Source organism: Gallus gallus, chromosome 20 (genome assembly GCF_016699485.2).
Source record: "Gallus gallus isolate bGalGal1 chromosome 20, bGalGal1.mat.broiler.GRCg7b, whole genome shotgun sequence".
Classification (NCBI taxonomy): Eukaryota; Metazoa; Chordata; class Aves; order Galliformes; family Phasianidae; genus Gallus; species Gallus gallus.
In genome coordinates, this window is record NC_052551.1 from 10,639,185 (window position 1) to 10,652,760 (window position 13,576).

At 56.8% G+C, this 13,576-nt stretch overlaps 2 protein-coding genes across 4 annotated transcripts; one reads left to right on the forward strand and one right to left on the reverse strand.

Annotated features, from left to right (window-relative positions):
- Positions 1-384: 384 nt before the first annotated feature.
- BPIFB2 (BPI fold containing family B member 2) lies at positions 385-5,028 on the reverse strand. Of its 2 annotated transcripts, NM_001395986.1 has the most exon segments (16): positions 471-654; positions 866-942; positions 1,036-1,099; positions 1,331-1,376; positions 1,807-1,874; positions 2,041-2,205; positions 2,295-2,336; positions 2,491-2,667; positions 2,799-2,890; positions 3,068-3,128; positions 3,265-3,310; positions 3,732-3,866; positions 3,956-4,060; positions 4,302-4,401; positions 4,639-4,755; positions 4,975-5,027. In NM_001395986.1, coding segments are annotated over 16 exon segments (1,368 nt in total). In that variant the 5' UTR covers positions 4,997-5,027; the 3' UTR covers positions 471-603.
- A 79-nt stretch (positions 5,029-5,107) lies between these two features.
- LOC107049084 (BPI fold-containing family B member 6) lies at positions 5,108-13,571 on the forward strand. Of its 2 annotated transcripts, XM_040650998.2 has the most exons (16): positions 5,108-6,079; positions 6,192-6,321; positions 6,475-6,574; positions 6,856-6,960; positions 7,044-7,190; positions 7,600-7,663; positions 7,945-8,005; positions 8,271-8,362; positions 8,454-8,630; positions 8,728-8,781; positions 9,010-9,180; positions 9,333-9,400; positions 9,648-9,693; positions 10,325-10,388; positions 10,751-10,827; positions 10,939-13,571. In XM_040650998.2, the coding sequence occupies exons 2-16, from the start codon at positions 6,219-6,221 to the stop codon at positions 10,975-10,977; spliced, it is 1,368 nt and encodes a 455-aa protein (XP_040506932.1). In that variant the 5' UTR covers positions 5,108-6,079; positions 6,192-6,218; the 3' UTR covers positions 10,978-13,571. The 2 variants fall into 2 exon arrangements, with proteins under 2 accessions (XP_040506932.1, XP_040506931.1); XM_040650997.2 differs by having other exon boundaries at positions 5,108-6,321.
- The last annotated feature ends 5 nt before the right edge of the window (positions 13,572-13,576 follow it).

A 13,576-nucleotide genomic window follows, 5' to 3' on the forward strand; every position in this document is an offset into this window, starting at 1 on the left:
CCCGGTGCTCCTGTCCACCTGCTCTGCTACAGCTCTGCCAGAAGCATGCCTTTGGAAACATGACTGGCTTCCAGGCTAATATTAGAAGCCATTGTACAGATGAGCAGTGATTTTTTTTCTTCTCCCTGGCCTGGCTTACCAGCTTTTTGGTTCCCATAGTAACACTAGAAGTGGAGGAATAGCCACAAAGTGCCTGTGGTGGGTAGGGGTGATGCTGTGCTGCACGGGGCTGCCTGGCATCCACAGGAATTAGTGGGATTTTGATGCTCCCTCGGTGAAATGTAAGGGCTGGGCATTGGTGCTGGCGTTCACTGAGATGGAATTCATCCATCTTTGGGTACACTGAGGGGGAAAATAGTCGATACCGTACAGCAGAATGCAATATTAAAGAGAAATGTTTAATTAAAGCATGAAACATTGTTACAATCCATCCTCCTTCTGCACCAAAAATGCCAAGATCAGGGTTGGAAGAGGACTCTAATGCAAGGCCGCTGTTATCCTAAATGTAAGTGTTGTTTTACTTAAGATATAAGATTCTTCTTGTTTCCTGCGGTGAAAATCCACAAAGCTGAGCACTGCTTTCACCCAAACATTGCAGCAGGTTCAGGCCATGGTGCTCCGCAGCTTCAGTTTGCATGGGACCAGGACGTAATCCTACAGACAGAGGGAAGCAGGCGGGGGCAGAGCACACCCTGCTCCTCCCAGAGCGTGCTAATGTGGTTAGTGAGGGATGCCCATGCAAAGCAAGGGAGCGTGGTGAGGGCTCAGAGCTGGGAGGGAAGTGTCAGTCCTCTTTAAATCAGGTATAGCAGGAGTACCTTAAATGCCTTGTTGCAGGGAGCACTTTGCACGTGCTGCTCCTTACCTTATGGACCACAACGCTGACGTCGGTGTAGGTGAAGTGGGACAGGTGGGGGAGGTGGACGCCTTCCCGCAGCACATCTGGGGGGAGAAATGGGGAAAGCAGATGGGGAGGTTCCCAGCAGAGCGCTGCCCTGTGCCCGACGCTGCCTGCAGGACGTGCCCGCTGCTCACCATCCATCCACGCCGGCACCTGCTGGCAGACAGGGGCCAGGAACAGCTCCTCCAGCAGTGCAGCCTGCAGGGTGAAACAGGGCAGGGTCGGCTCCAAAGGGAGAAGGAAGAGGCTGGGGGTGATGGCAGTGAGGTCCTGGTGTGCTGCCATGAGCACTGTGAGCACACACTGCCCTGCTGCTGGCCCAGCTGTGGTGCCCGTGCTGCGAGTTGGCTGAGGATGGCTGGGCTCAGCGCAGCACCATTAGGGGCCCTGACCGTGCTCCATTTCCTGGGGGGTTCTTGGGGCACCTACCCGCACCAGGCCCACATTGGAGGCAGCCAGACTGAGCTCAGCATCCCTGCAAAACAAAAGGCAGCACAGCTGTTGCCCAGCAGCTCAGCTCAGCAGTTTTCCTGAGGCAGCTGTGCTTGGTGACAGGCAGAGGCTCACACACGGGGCAGTGCCGGCCAGCAGCACCCTGCAGCCAGGCACCTCCCAGCTGGCAGTGGCACTGCCTTTGCCCCGCACACAGCAGCACGGAGCTGGGGGTGCCTGGGCCCAGGGCTGCAGTGAGGCTTTGCTGTGGGTCATGGGATGCTCGGGGTGATGCACAACAGCTGGGCACCGTTTCTGTTTTCCTCTCACCACTTCCTTTGGGCTAAGAGCTACATCTGCAGGGCCAAGCTATCAGAGCTAAGGAGTTCCCCGGGCTTCTCTGCCTCTCCCATCCCATGCTATGGCTGCGCCGTGTCCCCTGCAAGGCTGCAGAGCACATCTAGGCTTGTTACTCTATCACTGCCGTGGAGATCATCATCCGTGTGTCAGAGACGCTGAGCTGCAGTCCTGCGGTCACATCCTGCCAGGAGAACAGAGTCAGAGTGAGCAGATGGTGTCACTCCGGCTCGGAACGCTGGGATGCAACGAAGCTGTCTGTGTTCTGCCCCTGCAACACACTGCTCACATCCTGCTCGTGCAGGAGACCGATGTCACAGGGTGCCATGCGCACCGCAGTGCTCACTCACCGCGCTCACACTCAGGAAGCTCTGGAAATCAGGTGAGCCCGCCCCAATGTGAACAGTGAGGAAGAGCTTCAGAGCTGCCCGGCCTTCCTCCAGCACCACCCGAGGAGAGCTTCGGAGCGCGGCGCTCAGCGTGATGGGGAGGTCCTCGTGGTACAGGGAGCCCACCTGCGGGGATGTGTTTCCAGCCTGGCTGCCCTGCGGCGTGGGGAGGGCAGTGGGGCATCGCCCCATGGCTGCAGGACACAGCCACGCACCTGAGTGATCTTCTGTGCCAGCGTGGCGGTGGTCAGCATGCTCTGGAAGCAAAGTGCAGCCCATCAGCTGAGGTAAGAGCACAAGGGGTGATGCAGTGCAGCTCTGGGGGTGCTCAGGGACGCGGCCCCATAGTGGGGGTGGGGCACAGCAATTACTGTCATTGTGTCCTTCCTTCTTCCCTCGCCTGCTACTCACAGGGATGGTCATGTTGAAGGCTCCGGCTCTCTCCAGGGTGAAGTAGAGGCTGGTGTAGAAGTGCTCGGACAAAGCCAGGATGAGATGGGATGTGCTGGTGCTCGCCAGCTCAGGCATGCTGAAGGGCACGGGGCTGACGGGCACAGGGACAACTGCCCCCGCCACCTGGAATGTCGTCTGCAGGGACATGGGGAGGGGAAAAAGGGCTGGGGGTGCTCAGGGCATGCTGCAGGCACGCAGCAGCTGCTTGCCCAGGGCAGAGGTGCAGCGTGCAGCACTGAGGTGGGTGCTGCAGAGCCCTGCCTTACCTGCAGGGACAGGGCGATGCCCTGCTTGGAGAACACGGGGGCAGCCAGAGGCAGGTACTGGAGCTGGCAGTTTGGGGTGATGGGAAACAGCGCTGCAGAGTGAGCAGAGGAACACTGAGAGGGGAGCAGAGGTGGAAGGCTGTGCCTGGAGCCCTCCTGTGCTTCCCAAAGGAATGGAATTCAGAGGGGGAGAGCAGGATTCATCTCTCATGATGTTCCCCCCTCCCCGCTCCCAGATTTCTGGTGCCTGGAACCGCAGTGCTGCTCACCTGTCAGCGACATCAGCTGCTCGTTTGGAAAAAGGAGCAACTTGGAGACATCCAAGCAAAGCTACAGGATAGAGAACAAACCCTGAGGGCTGGGAGATGAATGCAGGGGATGCCAGCACTGTCCCTGGGTGCGTCTGCTGCAGACCTTCCAGAGCTCTGTCTCCTGCTGCCTCCTATCCATGCAGACGCTCTCTTACCTTATCGACATCCACCACTTTGTCCAGGATGGATCTGGAGGACTTGCTGGATGCAAACAGCAGAACAGAGGAGGTTAGGCAGCACCAGCTGGGCCAAGGGACCCAAAAGGCATTCAGAGTTGTCGTTATCATTACTTTCAATCATCTGTTAAACTGTGACTGCAGTGTGGAACCCTAAAATACCAAAGAGCTGCCACTAGTCATGCACTAAAAGTGCTCCTGCTCAGCGCTTAGAAACATCTGCTCCCTTCCCAGAGAATGAAACTCTATTAAGAGAGAGGTGAGGACAATGCTGCGAACAGAACAAAGCTTCTGCCTCGAGGCTAAAGCATTTGTGTTAACCTCTGTAACCTTTTAGGTCAGCGATCAGCTCTTGGTCCTTCCACCTTCCTGCACAGCAATGCTTATTGCTCAGTGTCTTTTCCCCCGTTCACCCAACCCTGTGCCCAGGAAAGCTTGGAGCCGACCTTTCCGCCTCCCTGGTGCTCTGTGCCTGCATGGTGGGTCTGCAGGCGGAGGTCAGCAGCTGCAGGTTGCCATCGGGTCCCATGTCTACGTGGAGGTCAGCCCGGATGGAGATCCTCACCGGCATGGGCACGGTGCTGCAGGGAGAGGCAGAGCTGGGGCTGCCCCATGGTGCTGAGCCACGCTGCTGCCCCACTGCCCTGCACTGTGGGTGGATGTGACTCACTGCAGGGGTGCGACGCGCAGCTCCACCTCGATGCCCAGCCGCAGCCCGGCCTCTGGGATGACCGACAGCCACAGGTCAGCCACTTTTACAGAGGTAATTCGGTTCCTGCTCAAGGAAACGTGGGTGTAAGGAGCCCTGTGCTGCTCCTGCCCCAGGGTCTGTGGGGTTGGTGCATTGCACCTGAGGGTAGCACTGGGGGCCGATGCCGTTGGATCCCAAAGGAGGAGCCAGCTTCTGTATAGGTGTTTTGAACTTCAGTATCAATCCCCAGGAGGATTTTTATTTTTTTTACAAAACCCCCATGTGAAGCAGCAAAACCCCGGGTGAGGCAGAGCCAGGCACTCACCTGCTGGGCTCCATGGAGCCAAGGAACAGGTCTGGGGCTCTTTGGGCCATCAGGTCCTGTCTGAGGACCACCTCTGCATGTGGCTTTGAGACTTCGGCAACTGTGAAATGGGGCAGACACCTTATGAGATGCTTCTGAGCCCGTGATCCCATGCACAGGGATGGATGGACTGAAATCTGCCCAAGAGGTGCACTTCCCCCTCCTCCTAAACCCCACTGTTACCACATGATGGCTGAAAATGATCCAGTTCATGGCACAGCAGTATCAATGTCCTGTCCCACTGACTGGCAGGAAGGTTCCTTCCCAGCCCATTGCTGGCCGAGGGCTGCATACTTACGGTAGCTCAGTCCCAGGGGGGTGAGGATGCCCCCACAGTCAGGGGCCCTGGTGGGCTGCACAGGGTCCAGGAGGGCCAGGAGGGCACCCATGGTGCAGAGCAGGGGCACGGCGCTGCCTGCGGGAGGGGGACGTGGAAAGCATTTTGGAACTGCTTGTATACCACAGGCTGTGATGCTCTTAGAGCATAAAGAGAATGACTCAGTGAGTTCAGGCATCCCAACACCATGCACGTCTGTGTCAGCCTTTGCAGGAGAGGACCTCCGCTCAGCGCTGATGCTCAGAGACCACCCAGATACGCGCTCACGTCTCCCTCGCTGTGTGAATGCATCTTTACCTTTTCTGTTTGCCGTTCCCATCCTCCCGGCTCCGTCTGTGTCTCGCTGTGGCTGCAACAAGGACTTGTGCTGGCTTTATATATCTGCCTAACTGGGGCTGGGGGGGGGGGCACAGATTGGCAGAGAGGGCTGGATGGGCTGCACCGGGTGGCAGCGCTTTGTTTTCTGTGCCATTTTTATTGTTTCCCACAGACCTGATTACATTGGCCATCGACCCAGCAGGGTGACATATGGAGCAGCAGGTGCTCGGGCAGCTTGCCTCCATTGTGCGGCTACTGAGAGCACAAAGAAAGGTCCCAGCTCCCAACTTGGAGGCACGGCCGCTGCTGGAGGGGCTGCTCAGCCTTATTGCAGCACTGGAGATTATTAGTGGTGTTACCATCATCTAGAGGGGCACAAGTGCGTGGGGCCGAGCTGATGGGACAGGAGGGTGCTGTGGTGCTTACATGAGGGTGTTCTGCTCCTCAAGAGCTGCTCTGGACCTGGCAGTCCCTGTGGAGGCTTGATGAGATGTCAGCTTCCAGCAGTGACTGAGCACGAAGGTGTCTCCCTGGCGCGATGGGCTCCTCAATGGGAGTCATCTATAAATGCTGCACTCCTGTTAGATGAGATGTAAATCTCCCTGCCCGCGCTTAGAGCCACTGAGTATAACACGGCGGGAGGCAACGACAGATTAAGCCCCATGACATGTTTTATATGGAGATGGAGAGAAGGAATAAATTCCGTGGTGCTGCAGGATCCCAGCAGGGCGGGCTCTGGGTGGCACAGCAACAGCCACAGCCTGCCTGGGGTTCCCACTGCCCCCACGTCCTCCCCTGGCACTTGCAGGAGCTGTGCCAATGTGGGGAGCAGGCGGCTCATCCCGAGGGACAGTCGCGCCCCATCCGTGCCCCCAGAGGCACAATTCTCCATCACCCCTCTCAGCCAAGCAGATCAGTTTTGCTCTTTCAGATACCACACGCGGAGCTCTGTGGGCCCTTCCTGAGTGTTGAGCAATAGAGCCGACACCTGCAGCTCGGGTGCTTACCCTGACCTCCAGGTTACTGGTGAAATTATTTGTGTTGGAAGATGACAGGATCACCAAGGGATTAGTTTTCCATCACAGTAATTACCCAGCTCCTTAATCTGTTGTTTTCTCCTCTTTCTCAGCCAGGGCTCCGTATATAAGGGCCAGCAGGAGCTGCCTCCCGCTGATTGCCTCTTTGTGTCCCTTCAGCCTGCAGAGCTGGGTGCATCTACAACCATGCTGTGGTGCGTTTTGCTGCTGGGGGGCTGCCTGTCAGCATCACAAAGCGCTGGGGGCCCGGAGGCCATCCTTAGGATGGACGTTGGAACCATCAGCCGTGGTAAGCTGGGGCAGGGATGCAGGGACACGTGCTTGTCGCAGCAGGGGTGTGCTCCCAACCCTGCTCTATGGAGGTGATGAGTTCCCTCTGCTCCAGTGCTGTCCCTCCCCACCCTGGGGCATCACTGCTGAGCCCCCTGTGTGAATATTCCAGCCGTCTCCACCGTGCTGAATGAGAGCGATGTCCTCCAGAAGCTGGTAGAGGGAGCGGCAAAAAAAAAGGCAACCATGAAACCCATCAAAGGCATCTCCGGGTGAGTGATGCTCAGCAGCCCTTCACCGGGAGCCTGAATCTGGAAATCACAAAATAAAAGCAGAAGGTTTGGAAGTGTCAGCCCGGAGGCAGAAACAAATCACTCCCCGCTAACAAGCGTGATATTAAAGGCGGTGATTTTCTGCATGGCTGTGTCTGCAAAGGGGAAACTATAACTTAAAGGCAACAGAGCTTGTTGGCTCCTGCTTCCAGATGGGGGGGTGGGAGGGTTGCTGGCCGGCGGTACCCCTCTCCCTGTGCTTTTCCTCTCTTTTCCCCCAGGCTGAAGGTGATGGAGCTCCGTGCCGCGGAGGTAGCACTGTGGCTCTCGCCCGGTGTGGGGGTCTCCATGGCTGTGCCAGTCCGGATGACCCTCACAGGGAAAAGGTGGGGGAATAACGGCACACACGGGGGCTGCTGGCCACCAGGGGAGTGGTTGTCCCGTGCTGATGATGCTCTGTCCTGTGCAGCTTTGTAGGAGGAAAAATGGACATCCCCATGGCTGCCAACCTGAGCGCCAGCAGTCGGGTGGTGCAGGACATGCATGGCTGTCCCCGGCTCAGCACCGGGCGCTGCCACGTGGTGCTGCTCCACAGCTGGGCCAACCTGCCCCACCGGTGAGCGGGGTCAGTGCCCAGGAATGGGGTTCTGCAGAGCTCAAGCTCTTTTCACTACAAATAGTCATTTATTGAAGGCCCTGTTTTTTTTTTTTTCTTCCCAGTATGAAACCCCAGATGTTTTATGGTTGAATCCAGGCTGGCCCTATCTGTGTCATTCCACGCAGCACCCATTTTTGGCCAAAGTCCTTGTGGAAGTGCTGTGCTGCTTTCAGGCCTTGAGCCTTTTAGCTTGTTTAAAGCCAAAAGATGGCATTCCTGAGAAAAGCTTTCTATGTAGGGAAATGCCTTCCACTGCACACCATGCCAGCTGGGTGTCCTCAACACCTGACTTCCTGGCATTTCAGTCTGCAGTCAGCACACACTGCCTCGTGGCTCTGCTGGCTGACAGTGTGTTCCCTCTGCCCAGCATGCTGCCCCTCATCATGAGCAAGTTCCTGGATAGCACCCTCCAGAAAGCGCTGCGTGGCCTGGTGAGTGCTGCACAGCATCCCCTTGGTGTGCTCTTATCCTTGCGCCTGCTCTGCTGCTGCTGCTCACTGCTCCGGTGCAAGTGAGTGGATCAGCTGGTGGGTGTGCAGGGGGATGCTGGATTTGGGCATAACTCAGCCCAGGTGGGCCTGTCTGGGTAATTAGGAGCAGAGGGTGCCAGTGCCTTGGGGCAGGAGCTGTGCAAGCCTGCCTGCCACAGAGCTGTGCTCCCCCCTGGACCTGGGGTGCACGGTGCTCTCACAGCTCTATTTCCACCCTCCAGCTGTGTCCAGCCATGGACGTGGTGCTCGATCTTGTGAATGCAAAGTTTGCCACCATGATGTGTAAGTTGGCTCCTATCCACACGTCCACCCACCTGTCCACCTCTCCATCCACGCTCCCCCACCCATTAAGCCCTTGCGTCCATCCCATCCCCACACCTGAGTTGGACTCGGGTCACTCCCCAGTGGGGCCAGACATGTGTCCCTGTTCAGGCCTGGGAGTGTGTGGCACCACCTGGCATCGCCAGCACTGGCAGGGAGGGAGCAGCGTGGAGCTGCTGTAGTGCTGCCAGCACGGCTCTGCTGAGCCCCCCTCACCTTCCTGCAGATACAATCCCAATTGGGAACGCTGGGATGCTCCGATATGCCCTGCTGAACGCCCCCGTGGTGAGAGAAGCTTTCATCCAGCTGGAGCTGAAGGTAAGATGCACCCGGTCCACTATGCATGGGCCAAATACAGACCCTGGATGTGGACCTGTGCTGATGTGGCTCTGCCTGTGGGCCCTTTCAGGCCATTCTCCACAGCAGGGATGGAGAGGAGGTTGCCCAGCCCTCAGTCCTGCCACCTCTCACTTCCCTACCACCGAAGAGGGAAGCGGCCACTCAGCTCATCCTGGCTGCAAGCTTCCTGAGTGCCGAGCTCTCCATCATGCAGGCATTCTTCAGCCTGAACATCACCAATGGCATGGTGGGGTAACACCGTGGGGCTGCTGCCTTCTGCAGCCCCTCCCCACATTGATCCCCCCAGCCGCATGCTTTACATCCCTCTGACACTTCCTCAACAGGTTCTGGGGCTTCTCCCGCTGGTGACCACAATGCTGGGAGCCCTCATCCCCGAGGTGGGTGGACTTTATGCAGTGGCCACTGACGGTGCAAGTCAATTTGGTGCTTTTTGTGTTTTATTAGCAAAAGTGGTATGAATAACACTGACGAGCAGTGAGGACCACCTTGCCTGGTCACCATGGACTTTGGTGAATAGTCCTGATGCTCAGCAGTCACCAGTACTATCCCCAGGGCAGAGAGCTGGGAAGGAATGGGAACGTCACCCTCTGCTTGGTTTTCCCCAGATCTCCAGCATGCTGCCTCCATCACAGCCAGTGGTGATTGAAATGCGAGAGACGCAACCGCCGCTGGTGACAATAACCCCGGAGAAAAGCACCGTGCACCTCTTCAGCACTGCTGAGTTCTGGGCTTCCAGTCCCAGCTCTGCTCCTGGATCCCTCTTTGTCCTGGATGTGGTGAGCTGAAGCCTTTGGAAGTGCTGGTGGGATGTGGTCACCGCTGCGGTGGGGCAGCGGGAGGTGTGGGTGAGGGGCTGGAGCTGCCGCTGGGGACCTGCTTACATGCACACACGTCCCACTGGGGACCCGCTCCCCTTTTCTCCCCGCAGCACTCTGAGCTGGGTGTGCGGTTTGCTGTCGCAGAAGAGAGGCTGCAGTTCTCCCTGACACTGCACAGGTAACAGCACAGGTCTGTCTGCCCAGTGCCACCATCACAAAGGGACAATGCTGCAGAGGGGCAATGCTGCAGGGGGGCAACGGTGCCGGACAGCAATGTGTTTCGCACCCAGCTGGTGCACTTCCATCTCTCCGCATGGGTTTTCAGTGCTTGATACTAGCAGCTATGGGGGTCTTGGAGGAGTGTGAGCTGAGGTCAAAGGGGTGCTGCAGGGTGGGGCAGTGACCTTATGCTCCTGTCCCCACAGCCTGTCCCATGTGGCCGTGGTGAACTCCTCCATCGGGGCATTCAATGTGAGTCCTGCGGGGTGTGGGCACAGCTCTGCTCTGTGGGTCTGAGTGCTGCTGGGTTCGAGCAGGATTCCCTCCCTGGAGCCTGGCCCCGTTTCTTTCATTATTAATAGCAAATGTATTAAAACACTAAAGAAAGCCAAATGGAATGCTGAAGATGAAAATTTCAAGGGAGGACATCGTAAACAGTAAATGAACTCTCAAAACCATTTGCCCGTGAGCACAAATGCTCAGACCCTTCTCCCTGCTCGCAATGCACTCTGTGCATTCCTGGGAGGTCTGGGCCATAAACGACAGCTGGGCTGCCCCACACCACGTGTGCTGGGTGCTCGAGTGCCGAAATCCTGCTCCAACCCCATCACAGCAGCAAACCCACACGTGGGGTGGTGGTGAGCAGGTCTGTCTGTCTGCATGGGGCTGGGTGGTGAGGAGGAGGCACTGGGTACCCACAGTGCTGCAGGTGTGGGCAAGGAGAGCCTTGAATGTTCCCATTCATCTCGGGGTAGCGGGGGGGGCTGTGCAATTTTCCTGTGATTTGAGGCCACACCGGGGGAATTAATGGAGGGGAGCCTGACAGGTGTGGCTGCCGGCGTTCGGAAAGATGGGCCACGTCCATCACCACGCTGTGTTCCAGGTGCTGCCGCTGAGGGGAGTCCTGGCAGACATTATTCACGTGGCTTACGTGCCATCCATCAACAGTAAGCACACTACGGCTTCATCGGAGGACTCGCGTTCTGCACAGGGAAAGCGGTCCTTGTTCCTTTGCCCATAGCCTGTTGTTATCTGCTTTTGGAAACGGCATTGGCTGGCTGGCCTTGCCCTTGGGGAAGGGGGTGACGGGCCCAGGAGAGCTGCTGGTGGGGCACTTATCCCATGGCAAAGCATCATTAAAGCAGCCTGCCATAGAGCATCCATTCATCTGCTGAACTCCTATGGAAAGCGTGCCAAGAGACGGGATCTCATTTGTGCTGCTGTACCCAACCCAGCACGCCAGCGCTGCCTGCTGTCCCCTGGGTCTGGTCCCCACGTTCTGTCCCTGACACCCCCCCACCACTTGCAGGAGCACTGCGAGGAGGGGTCCCATTGCCCCCACTGCTGGGCACTCCGTACCAACGCGTGGAGCTCAGGCAGATACAGGTAGGCACGGCGTGGGGATCCGGGCACCCCGGGTGGCTGAGGCCTCATCCTGCACAGCCATCACAGTGCAGTGATGAACTCCGCCTGTTGCTTTTTCTCTGTAACTCACAGGATGGGCTGGTGCTGGACGTGCCTGTGGTGGAGCCCTGATGCACGGGGAGGAATGGCTGCACCTGGTGGGTGGGAGGGGGCTGCACTCCTGGGGGATTCTTTGCTCTCCCCTTGGCTTTTCAATGTTTTGACTCTCTGAGCTAAAATAAAGACAGCGTGTTGCCCAGTGATGGACTCCAGTACTGCTGGGTGTGCCGGAGGGGGTGCAGGTTGGATATTGGGGGAAATTTCTTCTCCAAAAGAGTAGAGATGCATTGGCACAGCTTGCCCAGGGAGATGGGGGATTCACCATCCCCAGAGGTGCTCCAGACCTGTGGAGATGTGGCGCTTTGGGATGCAGTCAGTGGGCACAGCGGGACAGGTTGTGGTGTGCTTTAGTATTCCAGGAGCACCTCCTGCCATGGCCATCGGCTGCAGTGCAGGTATTGATCCCGAGCGTATCGCTCACTTATTGCTGGATAATTACGTGTCATTAGGAGGTCAATAAACAGCTTCGATCCCCATTTCATTGAACCAACATGATTGCTTTTTTAAGAAGCTGTCCCAGAGGGCACCACACTGCAATGCTGGCTCTGAAAACCCCCTTTGTTTTCCCCTGTGTGCTGCTGGGTGCTTGGGGAGGAATGGTCTGAGTGCTGTGGGGCAGTGGTCACACCTCCCCACGCAGACTGTTATGGTGCTGTTACAGTTCCTGCCCTCCTCAGTGCCATGCAAACATTCCCAAGGCCAAACCTATTTAAAAAAAAAAACAGAGAAAAAGTTCTTCCCTATTGTTCTTGCGTTAGCTAATACAGGACCAAAGCCTTTGGGTTTGGATTTCTCTAAGATGAAATACAGATCTGGATGCAGCTCTCTCAAAGGAGAAACCAGAGCCGTGCATCTCAGGTGGCACCCATTTAGCCTGCCATAAAGCGTGTCACGCGGTGCCAGGCTGTGCTATCACATAACCCACTGCAGCCTGGGACGGCCACCGAGTGCAGCGCAGAGCCATTGGGCCCCTTCCTGATCTGGGGACAACGCAATTCCCTCTGCGCTGGGGCAAGAGGGGAAGGGCTTGGGGGCCCTCAGCCCAGTGGTGAGGGGAACCCATGTGCTGCCACCAGCTCAATCTGTCACCCCATGGCTGTCGCAGTCCCAGTAGCCCATTTCCTTACAGTCATGGTGTTGCCCACGTGCAGGTGATGCTTGCTCTGCTCACATCAAGATCTCCAGGGCTGGGAGGGGCTGCTGCTGCCCACCCTCACCTCTCACCTCCCCGCCGATCCAGGCAATATTCATCTATTTTCTCCTCCCTTTGTTCTGCTTTACTCTGTGTGTCTGACTTCCCACGCTGATTTGGCTCCGGGTTCTGCGGGCTCTGAGAATCGCTTTGTTGAGAGCTAGACCTTGAGATGTCATTCTCTTTATGGGAACCTGCCTTGGTTTATCTAAAATATTTGGTCGTCAGAGACCTCTGCATTCAGTGGTGCGAAGCCCCATTGCAGTCAGGTCTGAAAGGTCACTGCACAGGAGCTATTCCCAACGCCCGGCACCGCGTGTTGACCATCGTTGGATCTTTCTTTACGGTCAGTCAGCCTTCCTAGCATGATTGATTGCCCAAAGAGTAAAGCGGTTCAGGAGGGATGACAACGTGATACCATCTTGTTAACACCCTCTTCCATCTTATCAAATGCCACGATCTGGCAGTGACAGCCCGGCTTTGTGCTCCAGGGGTGTCTGACCGATCGGGTTGCTGCACAGTGACAGCTCCATCAGTACTTTGGCACCTTTGTCATCCCCTCCTTGGCCCCCAGCTAAGGTATTTCTTAAAGCTGGAATTAACGTGTGACAGAAGCTGGCTAATCTCCTGGAAATACTTATTTCCAAGTTTGCAGAAAGTATTAACTCTGAGCAAGCATTTTTCTGGGCTGTTACTCCTCCATGCTGGGGATCAGCCCATGTAACCCTGTCCTTAATCATCACAGCAGCGGAGCGAATAGTTCACAGCTGTCCCCTGGCTGGGCAGCGTGTCCTCTCCCAGGGGCCGGATGCAAGGTGCAGGCCTGCAGTGGGGCTGTGTGGGTCTGCAGCCCCCAGAGGAGGACTGTTCTGTTCTGCCTCAGAGCTGCTGCTGTGGTGCAACTCAAGGAGCAGCTCCACAATGCTGGGGCCAGGAGAGAGTGGACAAGGAGAGAGCCAGGGTGACTGTGGGTACACATGGCATGTGCTTTCCTCCCATGAAAGCGCACCTCACCTCCAGTCCTGCAGCATGTGGAGGTAGCAATAGGCTCAGAAGTGGTGTCTGAGTCCACAATCAGATGGAATCTGTAAGTTCAGGGTATCCACAAAGTCACAACACCTCACCCATATGCCCTATGGCAGAGCCAATACTCCCTGCCAATTCAGTGCCTCCTTCTGCTCAACTGCCAGACAGGTTCTGAGCCATTCAGGTTGCTGTTGGTAAGTGCTGGGTGAGGTCACAGGCTGCAGGCACGTTGGGTCTCGCTTTGCTGGCAAGGTGAATACCCAGCTCTGATACCAGCACCATGGTCTGCCATGGCACTGGGATGGGTGCCATATGGCTTTTCCTTCAACATCCCTAACATGGCACGTGTCCACTGCATGGCTACCTGGTGTTTTGACACAGCTTTCAGTCAAG

Excerpts from the sequence above, each read along its gene's own strand:
- BPIFB2 (XM_015296335.4), bottom strand. The coding sequence starts at position 4,996 with ATGGGAACGGCAAACAGAAAAG. Across the intron at positions 4,402-4,638 it reads CCCCCTGGGACTGAGCTACC|TTGCCGAAGTCTCAAAGCCA; the intron begins GTAAGTATGCAG and ends CCCATTTCACAG. Across the intron at positions 2,206-2,294 it reads TGGCACAGAAGATCACTCAG|GTGGGCTCCCTGTACCACGA; the intron begins GTGCGTGGCTGT and ends ACATCCCCGCAG.
- LOC107049084 (XM_040650997.2), top strand. The coding sequence starts at position 6,219 with ATGCTGTGGTGCGTTTTGCTGCTGGGGGGCTGCCTGTCAGCATCACAA. Across the intron at positions 8,006-8,270 it reads AAAGTTTGCCACCATGATGT|ATACAATCCCAATTGGGAAC; the intron begins GTAAGTTGGCTC and ends ACCTTCCTGCAG. Across the intron at positions 9,694-10,324 it reads CCTCCATCGGGGCATTCAAT|GTGCTGCCGCTGAGGGGAGT; the intron begins GTGAGTCCTGCG and ends GCTGTGTTCCAG.